General features: G+C 41.7%; 1 protein-coding gene across 1 annotated transcript in view; it reads left to right on the top strand.

Annotated features, from left to right (window-relative positions):
- CCDC62 (coiled-coil domain containing 62) overlaps window positions 1-19,532 on the top strand; it is a 34,746-nt gene extending 15,214 nt beyond the window's left edge. The window contains exons 7-13 of the mRNA XM_024758628.1: window positions 2,084-2,172; window positions 2,522-2,637; window positions 4,640-5,365; window positions 7,814-7,970; window positions 11,132-11,257; window positions 18,011-18,098; window positions 18,797-19,532. Of these exons, the coding sequence (XP_024614396.1) occupies window positions 2,084-2,172; window positions 2,522-2,637; window positions 4,640-5,365; window positions 7,814-7,970; window positions 11,132-11,257; window positions 18,011-18,064 (1,268 nt within the window). The 3' untranslated portion in view covers window positions 18,065-18,098; window positions 18,797-19,532. The remainder of the gene's footprint in view (window positions 1-2,083; window positions 2,173-2,521; window positions 2,638-4,639; window positions 5,366-7,813; window positions 7,971-11,131; window positions 11,258-18,010; window positions 18,099-18,796) is intronic.
- The last annotated feature ends 4,251 nt before the right edge of the window (window positions 19,533-23,783 follow it).

The raw sequence follows: 23,783 nt of genomic DNA, 5'->3' as shown, positions 1-23,783 counted from the left end.
AAAGTAAGATGATGTGGGACTTCCCCGGCGGTCCAGTGGTTAGGACTTTGCCTTCCAGTGCAGGGGGTGAGGGTTCGATCCTTGGTTGGGGAGCTAGGATCACACATACCTCGTGGCCAAAAGGCCAAGTCATAGAACAGAAGCAATATTGTGGCAAATTCAATAAAGACTTTAAAAATGGTCCACATCGGACTTCCCTGGTGGCACAGTGGTTAAGAATTCCCCTGCCAATGCAAGGGACACAGGTTTGATCCCTGGTCTGGAAAGATGCCACATGCCACGGAGCAACTAAGCCCGTGCGCCACAACTACTTAGCCTGCACTCTAGGCCTGTGAGCCACAGCTACTGAGCCCATGTGCCACAACTACTGAAGCCTGCGTGCCTAGAGCCCGTGCTCCACAAGAGAAGCCACCACACTGAGAAGCCCGCACACCGCAACGAAGAGTAGCCCCCTCTCACCACAACCAGAGAAAAACGCACGTGCAGCACTGAAGACCCAATGCAGCCCCAAATAAATAAATACATAAAAATTTTAATGGTCCATATCAAAAAAAATCTTAAAAAAAAAAAGATGATGCTGCAGACCCGTATCAGAAGGGCTGAGCATTAAGCGCGTTTGGCTAGGAGGTGGTGGCTTTCATAGATCCCTCCTCACGCTGTATTCCGCCTGGTCCCCGGTGACCGCCAGCAGACACTTTGCAGAAAAGCTGTCCAGGTAGAGTTGCTGTCTCCAGCAAAGCTCATGCCTTTGTCCTTAAACGGTTTCTGTGACGCTCCAAATGTAAAGCGATAATAATATTTGTATTCTTTTTCATCCATGAGAAAAATGACGTGGAAAAGGTGCTTTGTTAATAAACCGTAGAAGTTGTACATTTTGATTTAGGCTGCACCTGATTTACTCAAAACCGATTCATGTATTAATAATTAGAGGGTCATTTTATGCATTGAGCTTGACCTTCTTATAAAGGTAGTGGGTTTTTTTAGGTGAGACATTTGTTGTTGATCTGTCGCTTCTATGTGAATGAGATTATTTCCCCTTAAGCATACATAATATTAATATTTTTTTCCCATACAAGTCTTCGTATAGCACTTTAGATCTTTCCTTTCTGGGGGTTCTCATCTGCCAAGTTCTGAAACTTTTCAAAATACTGATTTCTCATACCCCAACTCTAGTAACAGCAAAGTGTCTGTGTTTCAGCAGAATGTTTATGGTCTTTGTAAAAGAATGAAGATTAAAAAAAAAAAAAAAACAACCTCTGTTCTTTTTGTGCTAGAAAATTGAGTGTAATACTATGTATATTAAAGAAAATTCTGAATCTTAATTACCCGTCAGGTAAAGAGTTTTCAAGAAAAAGAAAGTCTGTAAAGGAGTGCTGGACTTTCATGAAAATGGAAAGACAAGTTTGTCTACCTATGGGGTCACCTCATAGGTCCGGATATCTTCAGTTTTTGCTCAGTGAGAATACATACAAGTGGCCCGATTGTGAGATTATATCAGATTGACTTACATACTGGTGAAAATAGTGATTTTTTTTTTTCTTTTTTTTGCCCCTTGTAATGTTAGGTTTTTTTCTGTTGGTAAAGGTAATATGCTGTTTGGATTTTTACAAGGAAAATGCATTTGTAAGTTACCTGTGTAATGTGAATAAGTAAGTAAAGAGTAAAGTAATATGTATTAAATTTAGAGATTTAGAAACCACCCCCTCAAAAAAAAAAAGGAAAATAATTGTCATTAATCCTTCCATCTAAGAAATAACTTGATACTTCCTTCAGCATGCTTGCTCTCAGCCTTTTTCTATGCACATCTACACACAGACACACACATGTAATTTAAGCAGGCAGTTGATACAGTTTTGAATACCTTTTTGACTTAACATTAATTATATTGTGAAAGTTTTCAAATTTGGTGAAGGATCTAGTCAGAATCACTGATGAAAGCTCTTTCCAGCCATCCATTTTGCAGTTTTAAAATTCAGGAAGGGGGGGGGCAAAAGTTAGCTGCGCATAAAATTGTTGGAAATGAAGAGGTTTGTGTTGATATGGGCTGGTGAAAAACGTTTTAATACTATTTGTTCTTAAATAGTAGAGAGAGACAAAAGGAAAGACGAGTTACTGGATATCGCAAAGTCAAAGCAAGAACGCGTGAGCGCAGAGCTGCATAATCTGAGACAGGTAGGCTCCCACTTACCTTCTCTGTTAGGTGGGAAACGCTTATAAACAAGCATCAAACTAGGAAAAGCGTGTGCCCAGTGATTCTGTTTATGATGCGTTTGGAATCCCGACTACATGAAAGGTGTATCACATTAACCTAGCAGATAGGGTCTTGCTTATGGTAATTCAAGGTTAGGAGACCAGTTACATTAACAAATCTCAGTGCTAACATAGGAAAAATAAAAGCAAACGTATTCAGCCTAGTTCTTTAGTCACTGTCTGATCTGTTTTGGCATTTCAAAGTGCCAGTTGTTGGCTCAGTTTAGCTTTCTTGTTACGCTTTATTTTGATTTATCAATATCTATGGCAGATGTACATAAAACAACAGCGTGACCTGCAGTTTCTTAATTTCAATGTGGAAAGTTCTCAGGAATTAATACAGATATATGACTCAAAGGTGGAGGAATCAAAGGCCCTGGAATCCAGGTAATCTTAGTATGATGCTATTAATATGATCTTATATGTTATTCCATCGTTCAGTCAGTATTTGTTAAGTACCTGCTGTGGGCCAGTACTTAACTACTGTTTGGTAGGTAGTAGGGAATAAATGTATGTGACCTAATCCTGGGTTGTAGTGAGAATTTTAGGCATGATCTTAATTTAACCATTTGATTAAATTCATTAAACACATTATTTGTGTGTTTGTTGTGTAGAAGGCTTGGAGCTAAAGTAGAAATTACAGAGATGAATCATTTATTCATTCATTCAGCACTCAGTATTTTAGGCACGGGCTAGGAATAGGGAAAAGGAAGATATATTGGGCATAGTACTTGCTTAAAATAATGTCAAAGAATGGTATAAATAACTGCAGTAGAAGTTCAGCTGAGGGTGATCTCTGCTCTCAGCCTGATTTTCCCGTTTTCCTTGTTAATAGGGGGAGACGTCTACTCCTACCTGTAAAAGGCAGTGTGTGAATTAAATGGGTTTCTGTAAAATTAAGATATAAATATATGAGGTCTGGTTTAATTTAACAAGCATACAACTGCCCCACAGTTAAATTGAGTCCACTTTTACAAGCAGAAATGGTACGGGGAGTCATGGAAAGGAACAGGAATTCAGGGAGTTCCCCGTCACCACACACAGGAGCAGAAGCTGGGCTGGATGACGCAGCTCCTTTCCCCGGAGGGTGGAGTTCAGGATGGGGGTGGTCAGAGTTGCAGGGAGGGATGTAAGGAGCAGCTGTTGCTACAGACAGGAGAACTGGGGACTCACCCACACTTTGCTGCATTTGCTGTACTCTTCTTCGAGGTCTTGCTGGGGGTTGTTGCACCATTGCTCTGTATCCCAGCTGTGGCTGCTACTCGTAAACACCAGACCAACCCAGCGACCTCTTGCAGGCAGAAGCCCCTAACCTATTGGCTCTTTCTCCTTTTTGCACTGCATTTCTCCTGGAAGGTACCTGGGCTGGATGATTGAGGTTATTCTTTAAGAACATAAAGTGGCTTATCCCAGTCTAGAAGGAGGGATCAGAATCATACAGATTAGAACACCTGAACAGGTGTGACATGAAAAACTTGGACAATTTATTAGAAGGCTTATCACAATGATTTTTATTTTATGCACATGTGGTGTCACTTTTACCTTAGACCAGTTTTCAGTATATAGCTACATAGGCATCCAGCAGATAAATGGGAGGGTCATGAATGCAGTCTGGTGAACACATTCGGCACTTGCCAGTTTATCGTTGTACCTTGACTCTCCATTGCCTTTCAATCCTGACTTTATGTCTATTTAACTGCGAATTAGGAAGAGAAATAACAGATCAATCAACGAGTATTTACAGAACACTTAGTGTATGTTAAAGGCCGTCTTAGGTTCCAGGAGGATTAAAAATGCTTCTACATGTGAACAAAAACCTTAAGAATCTTTTTTTTTTTTGCGGCACGCGGGCTTCTCACTGCTGTGGCCTCTCCCGTTGCGGAGCGCAGGCTCAGCGGCCATGACTCATGGGCCCAGCCGCTCCGCGGCATGTGGGATCTTCCCAGACCGGGGCATGAACCCGTGTCCCCTGCATCGGCAGGCGGACTCTCAACCACTGCGCCACCAGGGAAGCCCCTTAAGAATCTTTTGACAAAACTTTTATATGTATGAAACAGTGAATGATATAGTTATAATAGGAAATTCGCTATCTGATTAATTAGATATATATTAATATATACAGTAAGATAATGATTTGCAGTATGGAGAGTCAGTGCAGTGGACATTAAGGATGGGAAGAGGGGAGTGGGTGTGGTGGTCGGCAAGACTTCCTGGAAGAGGTTGGGCTAAAATTGGGCTCCGAAGAATATAAAAATTCTACCTCATATTTTCAACTCAGACAAATGGGTCTTGCTAGGGTTTAGCTCAGCTGATGAGGTTTGAGTGAAATATTTAGAACGACAGTATCAAGTGTATCTTATAACTTCCGTTTTTTGTAATGCCACCATAGCAGAGAAATGTGTTTATCAGACCTTGAAAATAACCACCTAAAAGTCGATTTTAAGAGGGAGAAAAATCAGAAGTCACTGATTAAGGACCAAAAATTTGAGACCACGTTGGTTCAGCAAAATAAGTCAGACGAGAACTCTTATGATGTATGCAAAGAGAAGAAACTACAGGTTAATACTTCATTTGGGGGAAAAAGTGTAATTGCTATCTCATCTCTACTTGCAAAAGACTTAGTGGAGAAACAAAAGTCTTGGTCTCTGGGAGGAAAAATCCAGACTGAACCCGAAAACAAAAGTACATTTTGCAAGATCCACGCAAAATCACCAAAAGGTAATGGAGTTGGGATTCAGAATGAAGAGAAACAACTCTCGGAAACATCAACATCTGTAGCCGATGAAAAGTGGCATGACGTCAGCCTTTACCTGGGCCTGGCCAACTGTTCTGGTTCAAAACAACCAGAAAAGCTAGATGTCAAATGTCAAGATCACCTGGAAAGGTCTGGAGTCTCATGTTGCCATAAAAGCGAAGCCTGTCTGGATGAAAGCGACATGTGGGGATCCAAGTGCTGCCACCCGAGTGACTTCATGATAGAAGCTCCAGGCCACATGTCTGACGTGGAATGGATGAGCATCTTCAAGCCTTCCAAAGTGCAGAGAACCGTGCGCCACAAATCGGTGTGCACTTGTTCGGAAAGTGCCAGTGGAACCAAATACAACTCCTCCACAAGGTGAGTCTTGTTTCATGTTTGTGAACACCCAGGGAACCTACTTACTGTTCTGAGAAATATAAAAGGGCTGCAGTAGCCACTTCATGCCAACTGTGAAACGGAAAGCAGTGTTTACAAACCGTTTCCTCTTTTCATCACAGGGTAGGCTGTTGAGTTTTTGACTGCACAGAGGCTGTATTGGATTCCAGTGAGAAGTTTGTGCCTAGGACAGCTTCTGAGGCAAAAGTTTTGCTTAAAAACAAAGCCAGTTGTCATGAGCTGAGCAAACATGTTTTATTTTAAAACAAACGGGGAGGTCACTTTACAGGGTAGAATGCGGCTGTGGAGCATTCCTCAGCCAGGATCCTTTTGAATCGATAAGCCAGTTTCTTTCATGTCCAGATTACATTCCCTAGACCCCAGATAAGACATTCTTTTTGCCCCCATTGGCTTATTTACACATCCAACTGCTTTGGCCTTTGTGTTCACTTTACATTTCCCAAACTTTGTTACTTTTAAAAATCATGCAGGGGAAAGAATATTTGTATTTAATAAGCTGGTAACAGTTACTGGTTTCTTTTTTTCCAGTTTTATTGAGATATAACTGGCACGCAGCACGGTATACGTTTAAGGTGTTCGGCATAATGATTGCACTGCCTCAGGAAATGATGACCACAGTAGGTTTAGTGAACATCCATCCTCTCATAGAGACACAAAGTAAAAGAAAAAGAAAAAAATATATTTTTTCCTTGTGATGAGAACTCTTAGGATTTACTTTCTCAACAACTTTTTTTTTTTTTTTTTTTTGTTTGGTACGCGGGCCTCTCACTGACGCGTCCTCTCCCGTTGCAGAGCACAGGCTCCGGACGCCCAGGCTCAGCGGCCATGGCTCACGGGCCCAGCCGCTCCGCGGCATGTGGGATCTTCCCGGACCGGGGCACAAACCCGCGTCCCCTGCATCGGCAGGCGGACTCTCAACCACTGCGCCACCAGGGAAGCCCTCAACAACTTTTATATATAACCTACAGCAGTGTTAATTACATTAATACTACTGTACGTGAAATCCCTAGTGCTTATGTCTCTCATAACTGCAAGTTTGTGCCTTTTGACCACCCTTATCCAACTGGTTTTTTTAAGAGAAAAAAAATGGATTAGTTTCTGGCATAGGCTGCATTTTTCAGGCTCATCTTACTGTTCAAATTGCTGAATCTTGTAATGAGTTGAGGGGTGCTACACTAACGTCTGCTATTGTTAAAGCAAACCTAGCTCTTTGATCTTAAATTACAGAAAGGATGAAGCCTCTGTTTTGAGACCCTTATTTTAATCAGCACATTGACTTTCATAGGACTCTATGATTAAACTTCCCTCCTCGTATTTTCATTGTTTAGATTATCGTTTGGCCCTTTTAGAAGCCTGAGTCGCTTAAAAATCATACAGTTATTCTGTCAACAAAAACTGGTTTTTACACTAAATATTATCTATTCATATTTGGTTTTTAAAGATCATCTTAGATAATTGCAAGTACCAGGAGGGCACAGCTTCCTATTTTTCACTATTGAACAAGAACACGCATATATTAAGGGAAAAGCTTGTGTTAAGTCGTTTTAAGAGCAGAGCGGACACATATTAAACTTAGTGTATGAAAGAAAATCAAAGACAATTTCAGAGTTTTCTTTCAAGGCCCTTTTGACCTCCGTGGCTTGAAATGATTCAAGTGACTTCTCGTCCTGCCAGCAGAGGCCAAGGCATCGCATGACAAACGCGTGATTAAGTGGAAAAGATAATGATGTTTTCCTGTTTTTCCTTAGATTATACGAGCTTGTGTACCTACTTCATCACCTGACTAAAATGGTCACATTTATACCACCGTTCCATTTGCCGCGCAGGGGTTTACGTGTGGAGGGGGCAGCCGCCGCGGCCTGCTCTGCCTGCCTCACGGGGCCTGTGGGAGGAAGAGGTTTCCAGGGCCTCTTGCTCTCAGCTCTGCTTTGAGCCCGGTGTTAACAACGCACCAGAAACTTAGCTGCACGTGTCTGCTCTCTAACTACTGAGACCCTATGGAAGAATCAGGGACCCACAACAGTGCCATTCTGCTTTCACAGAAGGACTCGCAAAAGACCATTAACAAAAATCAGTCTCACAAACCAAAAACCTAGAACCTTCCAATGTTTAACCTTACGCTGTATTCATTTTTTTCCTCTTTTGGATGATCTCGTCTCTCACACCTTCTTTTCTTTGCTTTTTTTTTTTTGTGGGTGTGGGGAGGAGGACAATTCTCTCTTCTGTAGTTACCCTTTAACGAGGAATTTGGTCTCTAATGTTCTATTCAAACTTGAGCTTCATCATCAGAAAAGAAAACATTTTTTTTTTTTTGTCCTGTTGAGATACTTTCAAGTATAACAGTACTGGTGACATGTGTCTGCTCTTGTTTCAAGATGCCTGTTTTTGTTTTGGTTTTATTATTCACAGTGAGCTGATTGCCAGCCAGCAGTCCCACTGTTTGGGTTCTTCAAAATCTGCCTTAAGAGAGGATGAGAAGTTGATAGAGACGGAGTCCTCTTCTGATAAAAAGAACTCATCTAAGATTTTGTTAGTCAACGAAGATGCAGCATTGCCCAGTGAAAAGGTTTGTATTTCGCTTAGAAATACCCAGCTTATTCAAGCAAGACTTCTCCCCAGCATACTTTTTTTTTTTTGCTGTACGCGGGCCTCTCACTGTTTTGGCCTCTCCCATTGCGGAGCACAGGCCCCGGACACGCAGGCCCAGCGGCCATGGCCCACGGGCCCAGCCGCTCCGCGGCATGTGAGCTCCTCCCGGACCGGGGCACGAACCCGTGTCCCCTGCATCTGCAGGCGGACTCCCAACCACTGCGCCACCAGGGAAGCCCTCCCAGCACACTTTTAATTCCCTTAGAGCACTACTGTTAGTGTGCTTAATTTTGGCTATTCTTCAGGTTTTTTTTTTTAAATTATAGAACTTTAATTTATATTACTTAACTGAAGTCATAATTATTTACCTTCTCTTTTCTTTAAATATCCTATAGATAACTTCAGGTAGGATGTCCCTCAGGCCCTCCAGGTGACTGATCTATCTATTTTTAATAAATATTTTAAACATATAGAAAATGAAAAATACAAGTAACTATGTGCTTACGTTCGGATTTAACACGTTGACATTTTGCCATGTTTGCTTTATTTTTCAACTTGTGAAATAAATAAAATGTTACAGATAAAGGGTAAGTTCATGTGCCATTCTGCCTGTGCCTACCCTCCACCCCCACCAGTTAACCACTACCCTGAAGTTGCATCCATGCTTGCTTTATGCTTTTATGTTTTACAGAAAAGTGTATACTTAAGGGCAGGAATAGAGACGCAGACGTAGAGAACAGATGTGTGTACACAGCGCGGGGGGTTAGATGGGTGGGATGGGGGAGAGGGAGGGAGGTCCAAGAGGGAGGGGACATATGTATACACATAGCTGATTCACTTCGTTGTACAGCAGAAACTGACACAACGTTGTAAAGCAACTCTACCCCAATTTTTCTTTAATTGCATACTATTGCTTTGTTTAAACTGTACGTGAATGGTAAACTGCCGTCTGTATCCTTTCTGATGTGATTTTCCAGCTTTGTCAGTGTTTTGTGACCTTCATCTGTGCTGACACCGTGGACCTATAGCCTCTTCATTTTGGTTGTTGCTTGATGTGTGAGCCAGTGATTGAATAAACCGTAGTCTGTCCACGGCCCTACAGACAGGCAGTGAGGTTGTGTCTACAGTGTCATTATTGTGGATGAGCCAGTGTTTCCAACATGAATGGGGTCCCCCTTGCAGGTGGTTCGTAAAGAAAAGAAGTTCAAGTAAACTTAGTTATTTTTGGTGTGATTTTGGGAAGATATCCGGGAAGATGAGTTGGGTTCAAATCCCGGTTTTGCTTTGTCTTAGCTCAGTGACGTTAGTCCAGTTACTTAATTTCTTTGAGCCTCAGTTTCTTCGCCTGCAAATGTGCAGTTATAACATCACAGTTGCTTGGTTTAAAGGGGATATTGGAGGGCCTGGTCCCTAAAGGGTATTTGATGACTATTAGTTCTCTTTGTTCAAAACTGACTGCACCAAGTGTTGACTAGGATCCGGTGCACCTGGGACTTTTGTTCACTGATGGTGGGAATGTAAATGGTAGAGCCACTCTAGAAAACACTTGGGTACTTTCTATTAAAAAAACTACTTAAAAAAAAATTAAATATACACCTACCATATGACCCAGCTGTTCTACTCCTAGAGAAATGGAAACATACGTCCACAGAAATATTAAAGCAGCTTTATTTGCACTCGCTAAAAAAAATGGAAACAACCCAAATATACTGCAGTAGGTGAATAGATAAAACTGTGGTATATCCATACAATGGAGTACTTCTCAGCAATAAAAAGGAATGAACTATTTATACACATACAGCATAGGTAAATCTCAAGATAATTACGCTGAGTGAAAGAAGCCAGACAGACAAAAGTATGTAATACATCTATATAAAACTCTAGAAGATGCAAACTAATCTCTGGTGACTGGAAGCAGATCAGTAGTTGTCTGGGAATGGCAAGGAGGCACTCACAGAGGCAGGAATTCCAAAGGGCCAAAGGCGTGATAAATGCGACCCATATTCATTGTGGGGATGGCTTCATGGGTGTGTACTCATGTACACATGTATGTAGGAAGTCATCAGATTGTACACTTAATTAGTTATTTTTGGGTGCGTTGGGTCTGTTGCTGCGCGCGGGTTTTCTCTAGTTGTGTCGAGCAGGGGCTACTCTTCGTTGTGGTGTGCGGGCTTCTCATGGCAGTGGCTTCTCTTGTTGTGGAGCACAGGCTCTAGTCGTGCAGGCTTCAGTAGTTGTGGCTTGTGGGCTCAGTAGTTGTGGCTCGCCGGCTCTAGAGCGCAGGCTCAGTAGTTGTGGCGCACGGGCTTAGCTGCTCCGTGGCATGTGGGATCTTCCCAGACCAGGGATCAAACCCATGTCCCCTGCATTGGCAAGTGGATTCTTAACCACTGTGCCACCAGAGAAGCCCCTGTACACTTAATTGTACAGTTAATTGTTATGTCCACTGTGGAAAACTCACAGATTGTACACTGTGGAAAACTTTTTACACAAAGTTGAAAATTAAATAAGAATAAACAAACTAAGGCATATTTCCACTTATTTTTAAAAGCTAACAAGACTTTAGTGTTAAAGTTGCATTTTTTAAGTATTTTGACCTGGTAATTACAGCCTTGGCAAGTTGATTTAAGAGAGGTAAACAATGCCTAGGATTCTTTTATCACATGGATGTTACTTAATTAGTTGTAGTAAGTTCTGTTTAAGTCAAATTATTTAGCAAAGTAGGTTCTAAGAAATAAATGGAATTTGGTTCTTCTAGTGTTTAATGCCCTGCTTTGATATGTAATACCTAAAGTCAAACATTGGGCTTCCCTGGTGGCGCAGTGGTTGAGAGTCCGCCTGCCGATGCAGGGGACACAGGTTCGTGCCCCGGTCCGGGAGGATCCCACATGCCGCGGAGCGGCTGGGCCCGTGAGCCATGGCCGCTGAGCCTGCGCGTCCGGGGCCTGTGCTCCGCAACGGAGAGACCACGGCAGTGAGATGCCCGGGTACCGCAAAAACAAAGCAAAACAAAACGAAAAATAAAGTCAAACATTAATGAACAGTTAACATTTGTGTTTGTTACATTGTACTTGTAAACATAAACAATGAAAAGTGCTTCTTGATTTCATGAATGCTGGAATTGTGTTGCTTTCCCAGGATGATTTTTCTCCCACAAGCAAGCTTCAGCGTTTGCTGGCAGAATCCCGTCAGATGGTTACAGATCTGGAGCTGAGCACTCTGCTCCCCATCAGCTCTGAGAATCTCAGCAGCAGCGCCAAAAATGTACGTGGTTCCTTTTCTTTTGACCCCATCTGTAGTATGCAAACACTCCAGTCGTTGTGCACACACGTCCCTTTCTGTTAGAATGAAAGGGGAGGAGGTAGCAGGCTGGGTTTAAGGAGAAAGAGAAAGTCATACTCAGATGTCGCCACACTCAGACTTCCTCTTTCCAGTTACCTGGGCACATGCATGTACATTCTGGGGGATTTTTAAAAAATATTTTATTGTAGAAGATTTCAAATACAGATGTAGAAAGAATACTTCCAATCACAGAGCTTCAGTAACCATCAGCTTTCTGCTGTTTTGTTTCATCTTCCCCCATCCATACCTGTTTTCTCCTGAAACTTTTTCTTTTTTTTTTGTCCGTGGGCCTCTCACTGCTCTGGCCTCTCCCGTTGCAGAGCACAGGCTCCGGACGCGCAGGCTCAGCGGCCATGGCTCACGGGCCCAGCCGCTCCGTGGCATGTGGGATCTTCCCGGACCGGGGCACGAACCCGTGTCCCCTGCATCGGCAGGCGGACTTTCAACCACTGCGCCACCAGGGAAGCCCCCAGCCTTGATTTTGTCGGTCCATTTGATTTTAGCCATTCTAGTAGATCTGAAATGGCATCTCGTTGCCATTGAATAATTTGCATTTTCCTGATAACCTAATGATGTGCATCTTCATGTGCTCTTTGGCCCTTCATATGTCTTCTTCTGTGCAGTGTCTTTAAGTCCTTTGCCCATTTTTAATTTGCTTGTTTCCTTTTATATTAATTGAGTTGTAAGAGTTTTTCATATAGTCTAGACACAAGTTCTTTATCTTTTGTCAAATATATTATTAATATTTTCTCCTAGTTTGTGGCTTGCCTTTTCATTCTCTTAAGAATAAAAGAGCAGAAATTTGAAATTTTGATGAAGTCCAATTTATCCTTTTTTTTTTTTTTTTAATGGTGTGTTTTTTGTTCCAAGAAGTCTACCTCAAGGTTGTGAATATTTTCTCCTCCTAGAAGTTTTTTGGTTCTGTTTAGGTCTATGGTTTATCTCTTATTTAAATTTTGTGGATGGTGTGAAGTAAAGATCAGGTTCATTTTTCTCCATACAGATTTTAGCTCCATCATCGTCATTGTTTGTTGAAAAGACTGTCCTTTCCCCATTGAATTACTTTGAGCATCTTTATTGAAAATCCGTTGACTGTATATTCAAGGGTCTATTTCTGGAGTCTCCAATCCGTTCCATTGGTATGGTTGTTCTCCTTACACCAATACCACACCAAATTGATTACATAACTCTGTAGGAAATCTTGAAATCAGTATACATCCTTGACTTTGTTTGCAAAATTGTTTTGCCTATTCTAGGCCCTTTGCCGTGTCCATAGCAATTTTAGAGTCAATGTGTCAGTTTTTTAAAAGTGCCCTCTGGTATTGTGATTTCATTGAATCTACGGATCACTTTGGGAAGGATTGACATCTGTGAACAGAGTATATCTCCAGTTGCTTAGGTCTTCCTTCTTTTCTCTTAAACCATATTTTGTAGTTTTCATTGTAGGGGTCTTACACATTTCTTTTTAATTTATTTTATTAATGTATTAATTTTTGGCTGCGTTGGGTCTTCGTTGCTGTGCATGGGCTTTCTCTAGTTGTGTCGACGGGCTTCTCATTGCGGTGGCTTCTCTTGTTGCAGAGCACAGGCTCTAGGTGCACAGGCTCAGTAGCTGTGGCACGGGGGCTCAGTAGTTGTGGCTTGTGGGCTCTAGAGCACAGGCTCAGTAGTTGTGGCGCACGGGCTTAGTTGCTTCGCGGCATGTGGGATCTTCCCGGACCAGGGCTCTAACCCGTGTCCCCTGCATTGGCAGGCGGATTCTTAACCACTGCGCCACCAGGGAAGCCCCATTACACATCTTTTAAAAAATTTATTCCTAACATTTTGTTTATTGATGCCATCATATGTGGTATTTTAAATTTCATTGTCAAATTGTTTGTTGATGATATGAAGAACGATAATTGCCTTTTATAAATTGCATCTTTGCTACCTGGGCTCTTTGGTCAGGCCATGGAAGCTACCTAAATGCCCATTGACAGATGAATGGATAAAGAAGTTGTGGTACATATATACAATGGAATAATACTCAGCCATAAAAAGGAATGAAACTGGGTCGTTTGTTGAGACGTGGATGGATCTAGAGACTGTCATACAGGGTGAAGTAAATCAGAAAGACAGAAACAAATATCGTATATTAACGCAAGTATATGGAACCTAGAAAAATGGTACAGATGATCCAGTTTGCGGGGCAGAAGTTGAGACACAGATGTAGAGAAGAAACGTATGGACACCAAGGGGGGAAAGCCGCAGGGTGGTGGGGATGGTGGTGTGCTGAATTGGGAGATTGGGATTGACATGTATACACTGATGTGTATAAAATTGATGACTAATAAGAAAAAAAATGCATCTTTGCTAAATCCACCTATTCTAGTAGATTTTCTGTAGCTTCTTAGGATTTTCTACATACACAGTCATGTCATTTGTGAATAAAGAATTTCTTTTTCTAATTTTTATGCCTTATTTCTTTTTCTTTACCTTATTGCTCTGGCTAAGACTTCCAGATCGATACTGAATGGAAATAGTGAGAGTGAACATCCTCGCCTTGTTCCATGAAATACTCTCTCTGGTGGCATTTCTTGCTTAGCTCTTCTTCACATTGGAATTTTGTTAGACTCAGAGTTCTATGGGGCAGTTTCTGTGCGACAGATGATCTGAAACTAGGACATTAACCATTTTAGAATCAACATGCTCACTGCCACTAGCTTCAACAGGTCATTGCAAAGATTACCTTAAAGAATAATGGGCTCCCTGAATCGTGATTTTTAAAAGTATTTGTGCCATGTGTGCCGTATAAGCTTCTCAGAGTAGAAACCATGATGGACTTTGTGGTGTTTTCTAGGAAGATTTTTTTCTTGACAAAATCTTTGAAGCATTAGTGAAGGAGTTTATTTACATTGGGGCAGAACATATTTTTAAGTATTGGTGATGGTTTTTAAATTTTTTAACAGCTTTGTTAAAGGATAACGTGCATACCATAAAGTTCTCCCATGTAAAAGTGTACAATTCAGTGGTTTTAGTATATTTACAAAGTTGTGCAACCATCACCATAGTCTGACTGTAGAACATTTTCATCAGAACCTCGTACCCACAGGCAGTTTCTCCCCACTCCGCCTCCCCCAGCCTTGGGCTGACACTCAGCCACTTCCCGTCTTTATGGATTTGTTGGGCAGAGATTTTTCATCAGAGTTTTTTGAATAGAATTCAGGGGATCCATAAACTTTGACGGGGGTAAAAATTACACTAAGGTTATTTTTATTAACCTCTAATTAAAATGTAGCACTTCCTTCAATTATGAATATAGGAAACAAGCCATCATAGTACATACTACCTGTGACTCTGTCATTAGTAGAGATCACAGAGAGTTTCCTACCATATTACTGTTATTATTCTACCATATTACTGTATTACTGTTATTACGGATATCTTGACATATCATTTACACTTAGTACTACCTCAGCATTACAGACCATTAGGCCTGCTGCTAGATCTTATTATTTAATGCATTAATAAAAAGGATATGTAGTATTATATCACAGTCCTGTTTAGTGTTTTGATAACCACAGTTATATCTGCCGTAATGCGACATACGGGTTCCTAAATATCACCACACAATGCAGACCTGCAGAATAAAAACCACACAGTTTATGGGGAAAATGGGGTTTTGAGCATAACATTCAAAAGCTTTATCAGTGACCCATTTTTTAAAAGGACAGGAATGTAATTTAAATGGTAGTACAGTTTTATACATGTTAAGTAGTTAAGAAATACACAAATATTACCATAAATGTGGCACTTCACCTTGAAAAAGACCCGAAGTCTGCAGGTAGAACTGGGCGTCGGAGAGGAGGTTGCAGCTTGTGACTTACTGGAAAGTGGTAGAAGGAGGGTTAGTGGATGGAAAGTCGTAGCAGCAGATGTGGATGGATGTGGCTCGTGACACGCCGCGGGTGGTGGTGGAGGGGCGTGGGGGGTGTATTCCTACACGGTCCGGCCCAGTTCACCTAGTGTTTCTCGTGGACAAAGTCGCACATTAACAAACACAAACTTCACATCACGCTCAAGTTGTTCCCTAATATATCCGATGCGTTGGAACAAATGTGTGTTTTCAAAACAAGTGTCATAGCAGAACCAACTGTATTTCAGAATAACCTCTCCTTTAGGGTTGTATGTTAAATTCCTACCTAAGATGTAATCAGGAGCTCCCTCACTTTTGTCCTCGTAGCACAGCTGGGAGTGTGTTTGTGTAAGCATCTCCATTAGAGTGCGTGTCACAGTACATGACAGCTGATTACATCCATGGGTCTCTGCTCCTCCGTGTGTGCGTTAAGGAGCCCCTCTCACTCATCCTGGCTTCCCCAGTGTAGCACATGCCATACCTGCTACAGAGGGTGCTCCTTGAATGGAACTGATAGGAAGAGTTCAGGAGAAAGGCAGAACAGTGACCCTCAGGTATAGACTGAAAAAATGCTAAAGCTATTTGAGGTTGGTGAAAAGTTGGTTTAAGAGAATATTTGAGCTAGAAAGATCCTAAAGAGAGATCCAATCTCAACCATTCATTTTACAGGGGAGGGCAGGTGAGTAAATCTCTTGCTTAACATCCCACATGATTCTAATCAGATAATCATTTAGTTGGAAAAAAATACTGTCTTCAGATGCCATATATTTTCCCATGGATTGTTAACTGATTCTAAAAGATGCTGGGAAACCAGAATTTTAACTAACAGAAGTCTACTTGGCAATGCACTTTGCAAACACCTCCCCTCTGGTCCTTTGAACAGAGTATAACTGGTTACAGAAAAAGTAAATACTGTTGTAAAAAATTCTTAATTTTTGCAGTAAGGAAGCAGGGTAAGTTCTGAGCAGCCTGTCTGCTTCACCAGGGTTTTGCCATCTGTCGCTAAAGACAAGGGTCTTAATTCAAAGCCTTTCTCTGAAATAGGCACTCACACATTGCTGGGGGAGCACAAAGCGATTCAGTCCTTCTGGCAAGGAATCTGTCAGTGTTTTCTAAAAACTGCAGAAGAGCTGACCCTTTGCAGTGGCAGTGTCACTTTGGGACTCTCTCATTCAGGTACAGCCGCATGTGTATAAAATAGTATATGTACAAGTTTTTCATGGCAGCATTGCTTTATAACAGCAAGAGTTAGGAAACGATCCAAGTGTCTGGCAAGAAGGAACTGAGTGAATAGCCGTGGCACATGGAATATTACCATGAGACAGAATAGGAAGGTCTTGGATGCAGAAATATTTCCAGGATATACTATTAAGTGAAAAGAAGCAGGACGCTGAAAGATTCATGTGGTATTCTACATATGGGATGGGAATAAGAATATATATATATATATTTTTTTTTTAAATATATATATATTTAAGAATATATATATTTTTGAAACCATGCTCAGGTATTAACTATTTAAAAACCCCCAATAAGTTAAAAATAGAGAAAAAAGGAAAGAGTAAAACAGCACAGCTGCCACATCTCATTCACCCATGGCAGGCTTCCTGTGGTGTTGGGGTCAGGGGGACATAGCCTGAAACCGAATTTGGACTTTTGACCAGAACATGGGACATCCTCATCACTAGTTTGCAACTGTCGGGATGACCTGTCAGGGTTCTTAACCTTTTCTTTTTTCTTTTTTTATAAATTTATTTATTTTTGGCCATGTTGGGTCTTCATTGCTGTGCACGGGCTTTCTCTAGTTGCGGCGAGCAGGGGCTGCTCTTCGTTGTGGTGCACGGGCTTCTCATTGCAGTGGCTTCTCTTGTTGCGGAGCTTGGGCTCTAGGCGTGCGGGCTTCAGTAGTTGTGGCACATGGGCTCAGTAGTTGTGGCTTGCGGGCCGTAGGGCACAGGCTCCGTAGTTGTGGTGCGCGGGCTTAGTTGCTCCACGGCATGTGGGATCTTCCCGGACCAGGGCTCGAACCCATGTCCCCTACATTGACAGGCGGATTCTCAACCACTGAGCCACCAGGAAGTCCCTAGAATGATGTTTTTAAATAAATAAAATAAAATACATCAGGGTGTAAAATACCTAGGAAGCCTCTTCCAGTAGAGAGGAAGCAGCATGATTAAGAGCACAGAGGTCTGGAAGCACCGAGAATAATCCCAACATGGTTCAAACGTAGGCCCCGTGGGAGGAGGCAGAGGCTGAGCAAGGCCAGGTTCTCCACTGGAGTCTACCGGTGTCTTTCCAAGCTTCCTTCTCCTCTTCTTTCCTTCTTTTTCTTATTTTTCTTTTTTAATATTTCCCCCAGACCTAACAATGCTACACCCTCAGTAGGCACTGTAATGAATTAAAGTGTCGCTACGACTTGTTGATTCTTCTTGATGACCACTGTCTTCACTAAAGGCTCACCACAGAGTCTATATAAAGGCTGACAAAGAGCCAGTTATATTTGGGCATCAGCCAATTGCCATGGTTTAGCCATACACGTATGGTAAAGCAAACAGAACATTCCAGCTACGGTTTAGAGACAGGGACCCCACACATGAGCGGGAAATCAATACATCTTTTGGGTGGTTGACAGTGGTTATATGGAATTACTTCATTGTATTTCATTAATTCCCTAAGGTCTTTTAAAGGCATTTCCGCTATATTTGTATATTTGTGTATTGTCCTCTTAAGTATTTTCTAGTTGTTCTATCCTGGGTATTAATTTGGAAGTTGTTTTGTAGAATGTGGAAGTCTCAGAAGAGTCAGCTGAAAAAAATACCCTTCTCAGTAATTGAAGAAAACAAATTCATGTATTCATGGTGATCATGGGTAAGTCACCTTTCCTTATCTCACCTTATATCTATATTTAATAAGTAACTTGGGAGCACTGATAATGTGGAGTCACAGCAGTGCGTTTGTGTGACCTGTAATCCTTTCTCTTTTGTTTGACCTATTTATACACACCTTCTAAATTTAATCAGAGTAAAATGTCAGTTACTTATAAGAGAAATGCAGATCAGAAAGTTCTTGTTCTCAGTACCCAGAACTTTAAACCTAAGGAAGTGAATTCATATAGCTTTCAAAATCGGAATGTAAACTCACATGTCAGCATTTCATCTGAACGTCTGTCTGGAAAGAAATCTTTCTGTGGGGTTTCAAGTCTTATAAAAAGGCTTATTGACCCAGTAAGCACTTTCTGGATTTGTGTTTCCTTCTATCAAACCTTCATTTCATAGGCAAAGCTTCTTTAGAATCCGTTTTGGTCAGTTAAAAGGTAAAATCATTTCCGTTGTTTTCCACTTAAGCATAAGAGCATTTTTAAGACCCTGAAAGCAGTAAGTAAGTAGCCCTCTCCCTGTCTCCCTGTCTTCTTTCTCTTTGCTGAGAAGTTTTCATATTTATAATATTTTGCGTGACCTTATGTTGGTGAGAATCAAGACATACAGTTAACTTTTTAGAGACTGGGAGTTTACAGCACACCATCCAGTGCTCATTGATTTTTATTTAACTCCATTTCCTTCGCACAGAAGCCGATTTCTCATCCATGTGGAAGGCAGGAAGCAGACATCAATACCTAATACTTAACCTTGAAAACAAAAAGAGGATTGTAATCCTTCGTAAGCAACATTTAATACCAAAGGGGAGCAGAGACTGAAAGTTAATTTTTAAACATCTATATTTTGTTTGTCTTCAGGTTAACCATTTTCATGTGTAAGAAATATCTTTCATGTGTAAGAAATTAGACCTAATTGCATATTATATATAATATACAAACTTGGAATTATGCTAAGAGAGAAAAAGCCTTCTCTGTAAAGATGCACGCTACAGTTAAATACTCGAGAAGCTCTTTCAAAGTGTGAACATCAAATAGAGAATACATACATATAAAATGCTGTTTTAACTATCTGATTTTTTAAAAAACCTGTGCATACATTTAAATTATAACCAGTAGCTTATCAGAGTCAGCTCCAAATCTATGAGAAATATGTTCTCTTGTGGTTTTCAGCCCTGAACTTTGCTGTGTAAAGACATAAAATGATATGATATAAAATATTTTAAACCAGAAACTATCTCCTGGGTTACTGACAGTCGAGGTCCTTCTGTTCCAAAAGCTAAGCAGAGCCCCCTCTTGTCTGGGTCAGTTGTAGTCCTATCAACTTATACAGACAAAAGCTTGCTGGAAGATCAAGTTTTATATGCATTTTTTTTATCATTAAAGACTAAAACATTTCTGTTTTAACTTGTAATTTTTTAAAGAATATACTGATCAGCTCCAGTCAATAAAAAATATTTTTACTAATAAAAATAATTTTCTGGGATTTCTTTTTATGACACAGGGGTGAAATAAGGAAAGTTAGTCTCTTGAAACCAAACCTGGCAAGTTAATTTCCTCAGGAACGGGAATGTATTTTTTTTTAAGCATTGCAGATATCAAAGTTCTATTGTGCTGTATAAATGCCCCTTTGTTAAAAGGTTTCAGTGCTACTTCAGAGGTGATTTTCATGAGAGTGGAGGAGCCACCCCATTTAGCCTTTTTAATTAGGGTGCTGAAAAGAGAAATCGGGTGAGGTTTGGCTATGTTCTTTATAAATGCTTGCTTTCTGCCCAGGATAGGCTGGTTTGTACAGAGCAAGACTGAGAAAGGTAGTGTGTAGTCGATTCTGAACTATTGCCTCCAAGGTAGAAACCTGAAATGTCCCTGGAGAGGCTGACTTTCTGAGAAACAAAATATTAAATTTTCTCCTTCTCTTTATCATAGTTTTATGGCTGCATGTCAACTTGCCTAGTGAAAAGAGAGCACTGGTTAGGTGCTAAAAAGAATAATTTCAGGGAACTAAAGGATTTGAAAGAAGTGAAAAGTTATTTTGTAACTAAATGTATTTTAGCTCATAGGATTATAGTATCTACAACACCTATTCTTACCCTTCCACATTCTTGTGAATTACAGCACATGCAGTTCAAAAATGGAAACCTTAAATTATCAATTTATCTCTCTCAACCTAAGTTATTTAAATATGTGAGCAATTTCTGTTAAAGAGAGGCAGCCTCAGTATGTTGAAATAGTTGCAAGATGAAACTAGATTTTAGCCTTAATGTTTTGTCATCAACATTCTTTCATCTTAAGAGGAGGTGGGAATTCCCTGATGGTCCAGTGGTTAGGACTCTATACTTTCACTGCTGAGGGCACCGGTTCGATCCCTAGTCAGGGAACTAGGATCCCGCAGGCCCCGGGGCCAAAAATAGAAAAAAAAAAAAAAAAGAGGAGGCAACTAAATTGTACTGTAATTTGCCTGGCAGAAATTATCTCAGCCATAAAAAGAGACTGATGTGAGTATATTTTTAGAGTTTGTGAACAGCTCTATTAAACAGAAATAGAAACACCCCCAAAGAAAGAAATCAAGATAATACATAAACACTTAACAACAGTTTTAACTAAAAAGTGCTAATAGGATGTAGGAGCTTGAGAGCCTTTAAGGGGTAAGGTTGGTTCATTTCAGGAACGTGGCTGAGTTTTGGAACCTTGTGTATACCATGGCTAATTGATCCTGCAGTTTTTCTTGGGGCCTTGACCTGAGACTTTCCTTCTCTGGTTAGATGCCTGTAGCTAGGTGACTGTTTCAAAGTCATGCACCTTTGTTTCTCTTGAGCCATGTGATGACAATTTTGTTGGGGTCCATTTCAGAAAGGTTCATGATTCTGTACCTTAAACAATCATCTTGGCAACCACTTCATACGTGATAGAGAATAGTGAATAAGATCAGATTAAGAAACCAGACACATTAATCAGAACGACAGCTGACACGGTAGGTTAAAAACCAGAATGGCCTTTGCGAGAACTTCATCAAACGAGGGCACATTAATCAGTCCTGTAAATGATGATTTCTGGGTTCTCAGCCAAATGCATGCTTAAGAGAGCTAACAAAAGAAGACAAAATAATTCGAGCGCACATCAAGTATTGCTTTGCTGGCCACTGGAGACACAACAATGAGCGAAGCAGACTCAATCTTTGTTTACAGTCTAGTGGAAGAGACAGATCTTAATCAAATAATGACAAATAGGTCATGAAAAACTGGTAAGTGCTATGAAATAAAGCTTTGAGCTACTGTGTCAGCATATAACAGGGGCATAGGTCAAGGGTGGAGGGCTCAGGGAAGGCTTCCCTGAGGAAGTGACATCTGAACTAAGCTGAAATATGAGTAGATGCTAACTGGCAAACAGGAAGAGAAAGAGCATTCCAGACAATGGTAACAGCATGTGCAAAGGCCCTGAGGTGGAAAGGAGCGTGACACATTTTCGGACCTGATGGACTAGGATGGGGCAAGCTGGAAAGACGCTGGGACCAGGTCAGACACACGTGTCAATGAGGCAGGCAGTGTGGGGACTGTAGCACCATCATTTAGTAAGCCCAGTGATGTAAACTCTATTGTTTGTCTTGGATTTTCCTTGAAATCAGGTCTAATTTGTAACCTAAATGCTTTGCCTTTGTAATGGCCCAGGGGAAGCATTAAACAGCCCTGGAGATACATCACAACCAGGAGAATCTCAGCCAAACAGTGACAGAGTCAGTTCTAGAACCAGGTCTCCTGCCTGAAGGTGTTCCGAGAGGTGAACCTGACAAATTGAGAGTGGGGAAGCTTGTGTCCTTTTGTTCCCAGGAATGCTCTTTCATAAAACTAAGCCGTATGTTGAAGTGCCAAATTGTAGGGGGCTGTTCACTCACTTTTTCAACTCCTTCTTTTCACACACATTTTTTACTGGACATTGCTAATGCACCAGACACCCTGCTAGGCACTGAAGGTATAAAACTGAGTAAGACAGGGAATTCCCTGGTGGTCCAGTGGTTAGGACTCCGCAAGGGCCTGGGTTCAGTCCTTTGTTGGGGAACTAAAATCCCACAAGCTGTGCAGTGCGGGCAAAACAAACAAACAAAACTGAGTAAGACAGGGTGGTCCTTGCCCTCCAGCTGCTCAAAAACCTTTCTTACAAACAGATAAATTACATTCAATAGAGATGTTTTAGCAAGTACTCTGGGATCCCAACAGTATTGAGCCCAGCACCTGGCACAGTAATCAACTCTTTATTATTGAAAGAGTGGTAGTTGGTTGCTGATGAAGTCCCTGTGGCAGACATTCTAAACCCAGAGGGGTGTTGCCTGCTTTAAAAGAAGATGCTGTGTTAAGTGTGAAGATCACAGGAAAAGCGCTTTCGTTGGATGTGGAAAAATGAGTCCGAGAAACAGCTGGTCTGGAGCCTGCAAATCCCTTTACTGCAGGCCTTATTCCACCACAGCTATTGACTAGAGTGCTGAGAGTTAAAAATGAAATAATACAGGGCTTCCCTGGTGGCGCAGTGGTTGAGAGTCTGCCTGCCGATGCAGGGGACACGGGTTCGTGCCTGGGTCCGGGAAGATCCCACATGCCGTGGAGCGGCTGGGCCCGTGAGCCACGGCCGCTGAGCCTGTGCGTCCAGAGCCTGTGCTCCGCAGCGGGAGAGGCCACAACAGTGAGAGGCCCGCGTATCGCAAAAAAAAAAAAAATGAAATAATACAAGTAAAGGGTTTTGTCCAGTGCCTAGCAAGTAATAAACATTCAGTAAATATTAGCTATTGTTATTCTGGTAAAGAAGCTTTTCGGTGATTGGAATTAGATAAAGCGTGGTTATTTTCTATCTTTAGGGGAGTGAGAGGAAAGCCTTGTTAAATACATCTTTCAAGTTCCCAGTGTCAGCTCTGGGACAGGCAGTAAGGAACCAGTGAGGTTACAGAAAGGGTCAGGGAGACAATGTTCAGGGTTATGTAGGCATCACCTTCCCTCTTCAAAGGGGGTGTACCTTCCCTAGTACCTGTATTGGGTGATTTCACACCTATATTCTGAGAGGAAAGCTGAGGATAGCAGAAACAAAATAACCATTTGAGAGATTAAAAAAAAAAGAAAAACTTCAGTTCTGTGACCGGTAATTTTAAAAGCAAACGAGTAATAACAGTGTTTTTAAAAATCTCACACCACCTCCTGTGGCAACTGTTCCATGCACTTTGATGGCCCAGCTCTGCGTTTGGTCCAGAGCTGTCTGCAGGCTGTCCCAGCCCTGCCTCTCCTGGTCCCCTTACCGTTTCTCAACTCTTGCAAGGTGTCCTCGTGCAGAGCCCGCAGTCTCTGAAAAGTCATCGCACAGTCCCGCGTTGATAACAGCTGCAGTTGCATTAGAGATGCACACAGAGTGGACAGCTCAATGGTATGCCTTTGACACATAAAGTAATACAGGACTTTTATAAAGGAAAGAAAAAAATGTCCAGTTGTGATTCCATTGGTCAGATTTCATCGAGGCCAAGTTTTCTCCAATTAACCAGATCCTGGCCTGGTGTGGACAGGACTTGGTGAGTCCGGGCGGAGGGTGTGTGCGAGGACGGAGGAGGGACTGGTGTTTCCGCTCGCACACGAGAGGCGTCGAGGGCCTGGGGGCCCCGGACCGTGCCCCTACCCTGGCCAGGGGCGCGGCCGGGGGGGGGGGGGCGC

The sequence above is a fragment of the Neophocaena asiaeorientalis genome, unplaced genomic scaffold (assembly GCF_003031525.2).
Source record: "Neophocaena asiaeorientalis asiaeorientalis breed wild unplaced genomic scaffold, Neophocaena_asiaeorientalis_V1.1 scaffold77, whole genome shotgun sequence".
Taxonomy (NCBI): domain Eukaryota; kingdom Metazoa; phylum Chordata; class Mammalia; order Artiodactyla; family Phocoenidae; genus Neophocaena; species Neophocaena asiaeorientalis.
Note: the sequence above shows the minus strand (reverse complement) of the source record. Positions and strands in the feature narration are given on the sequence as shown.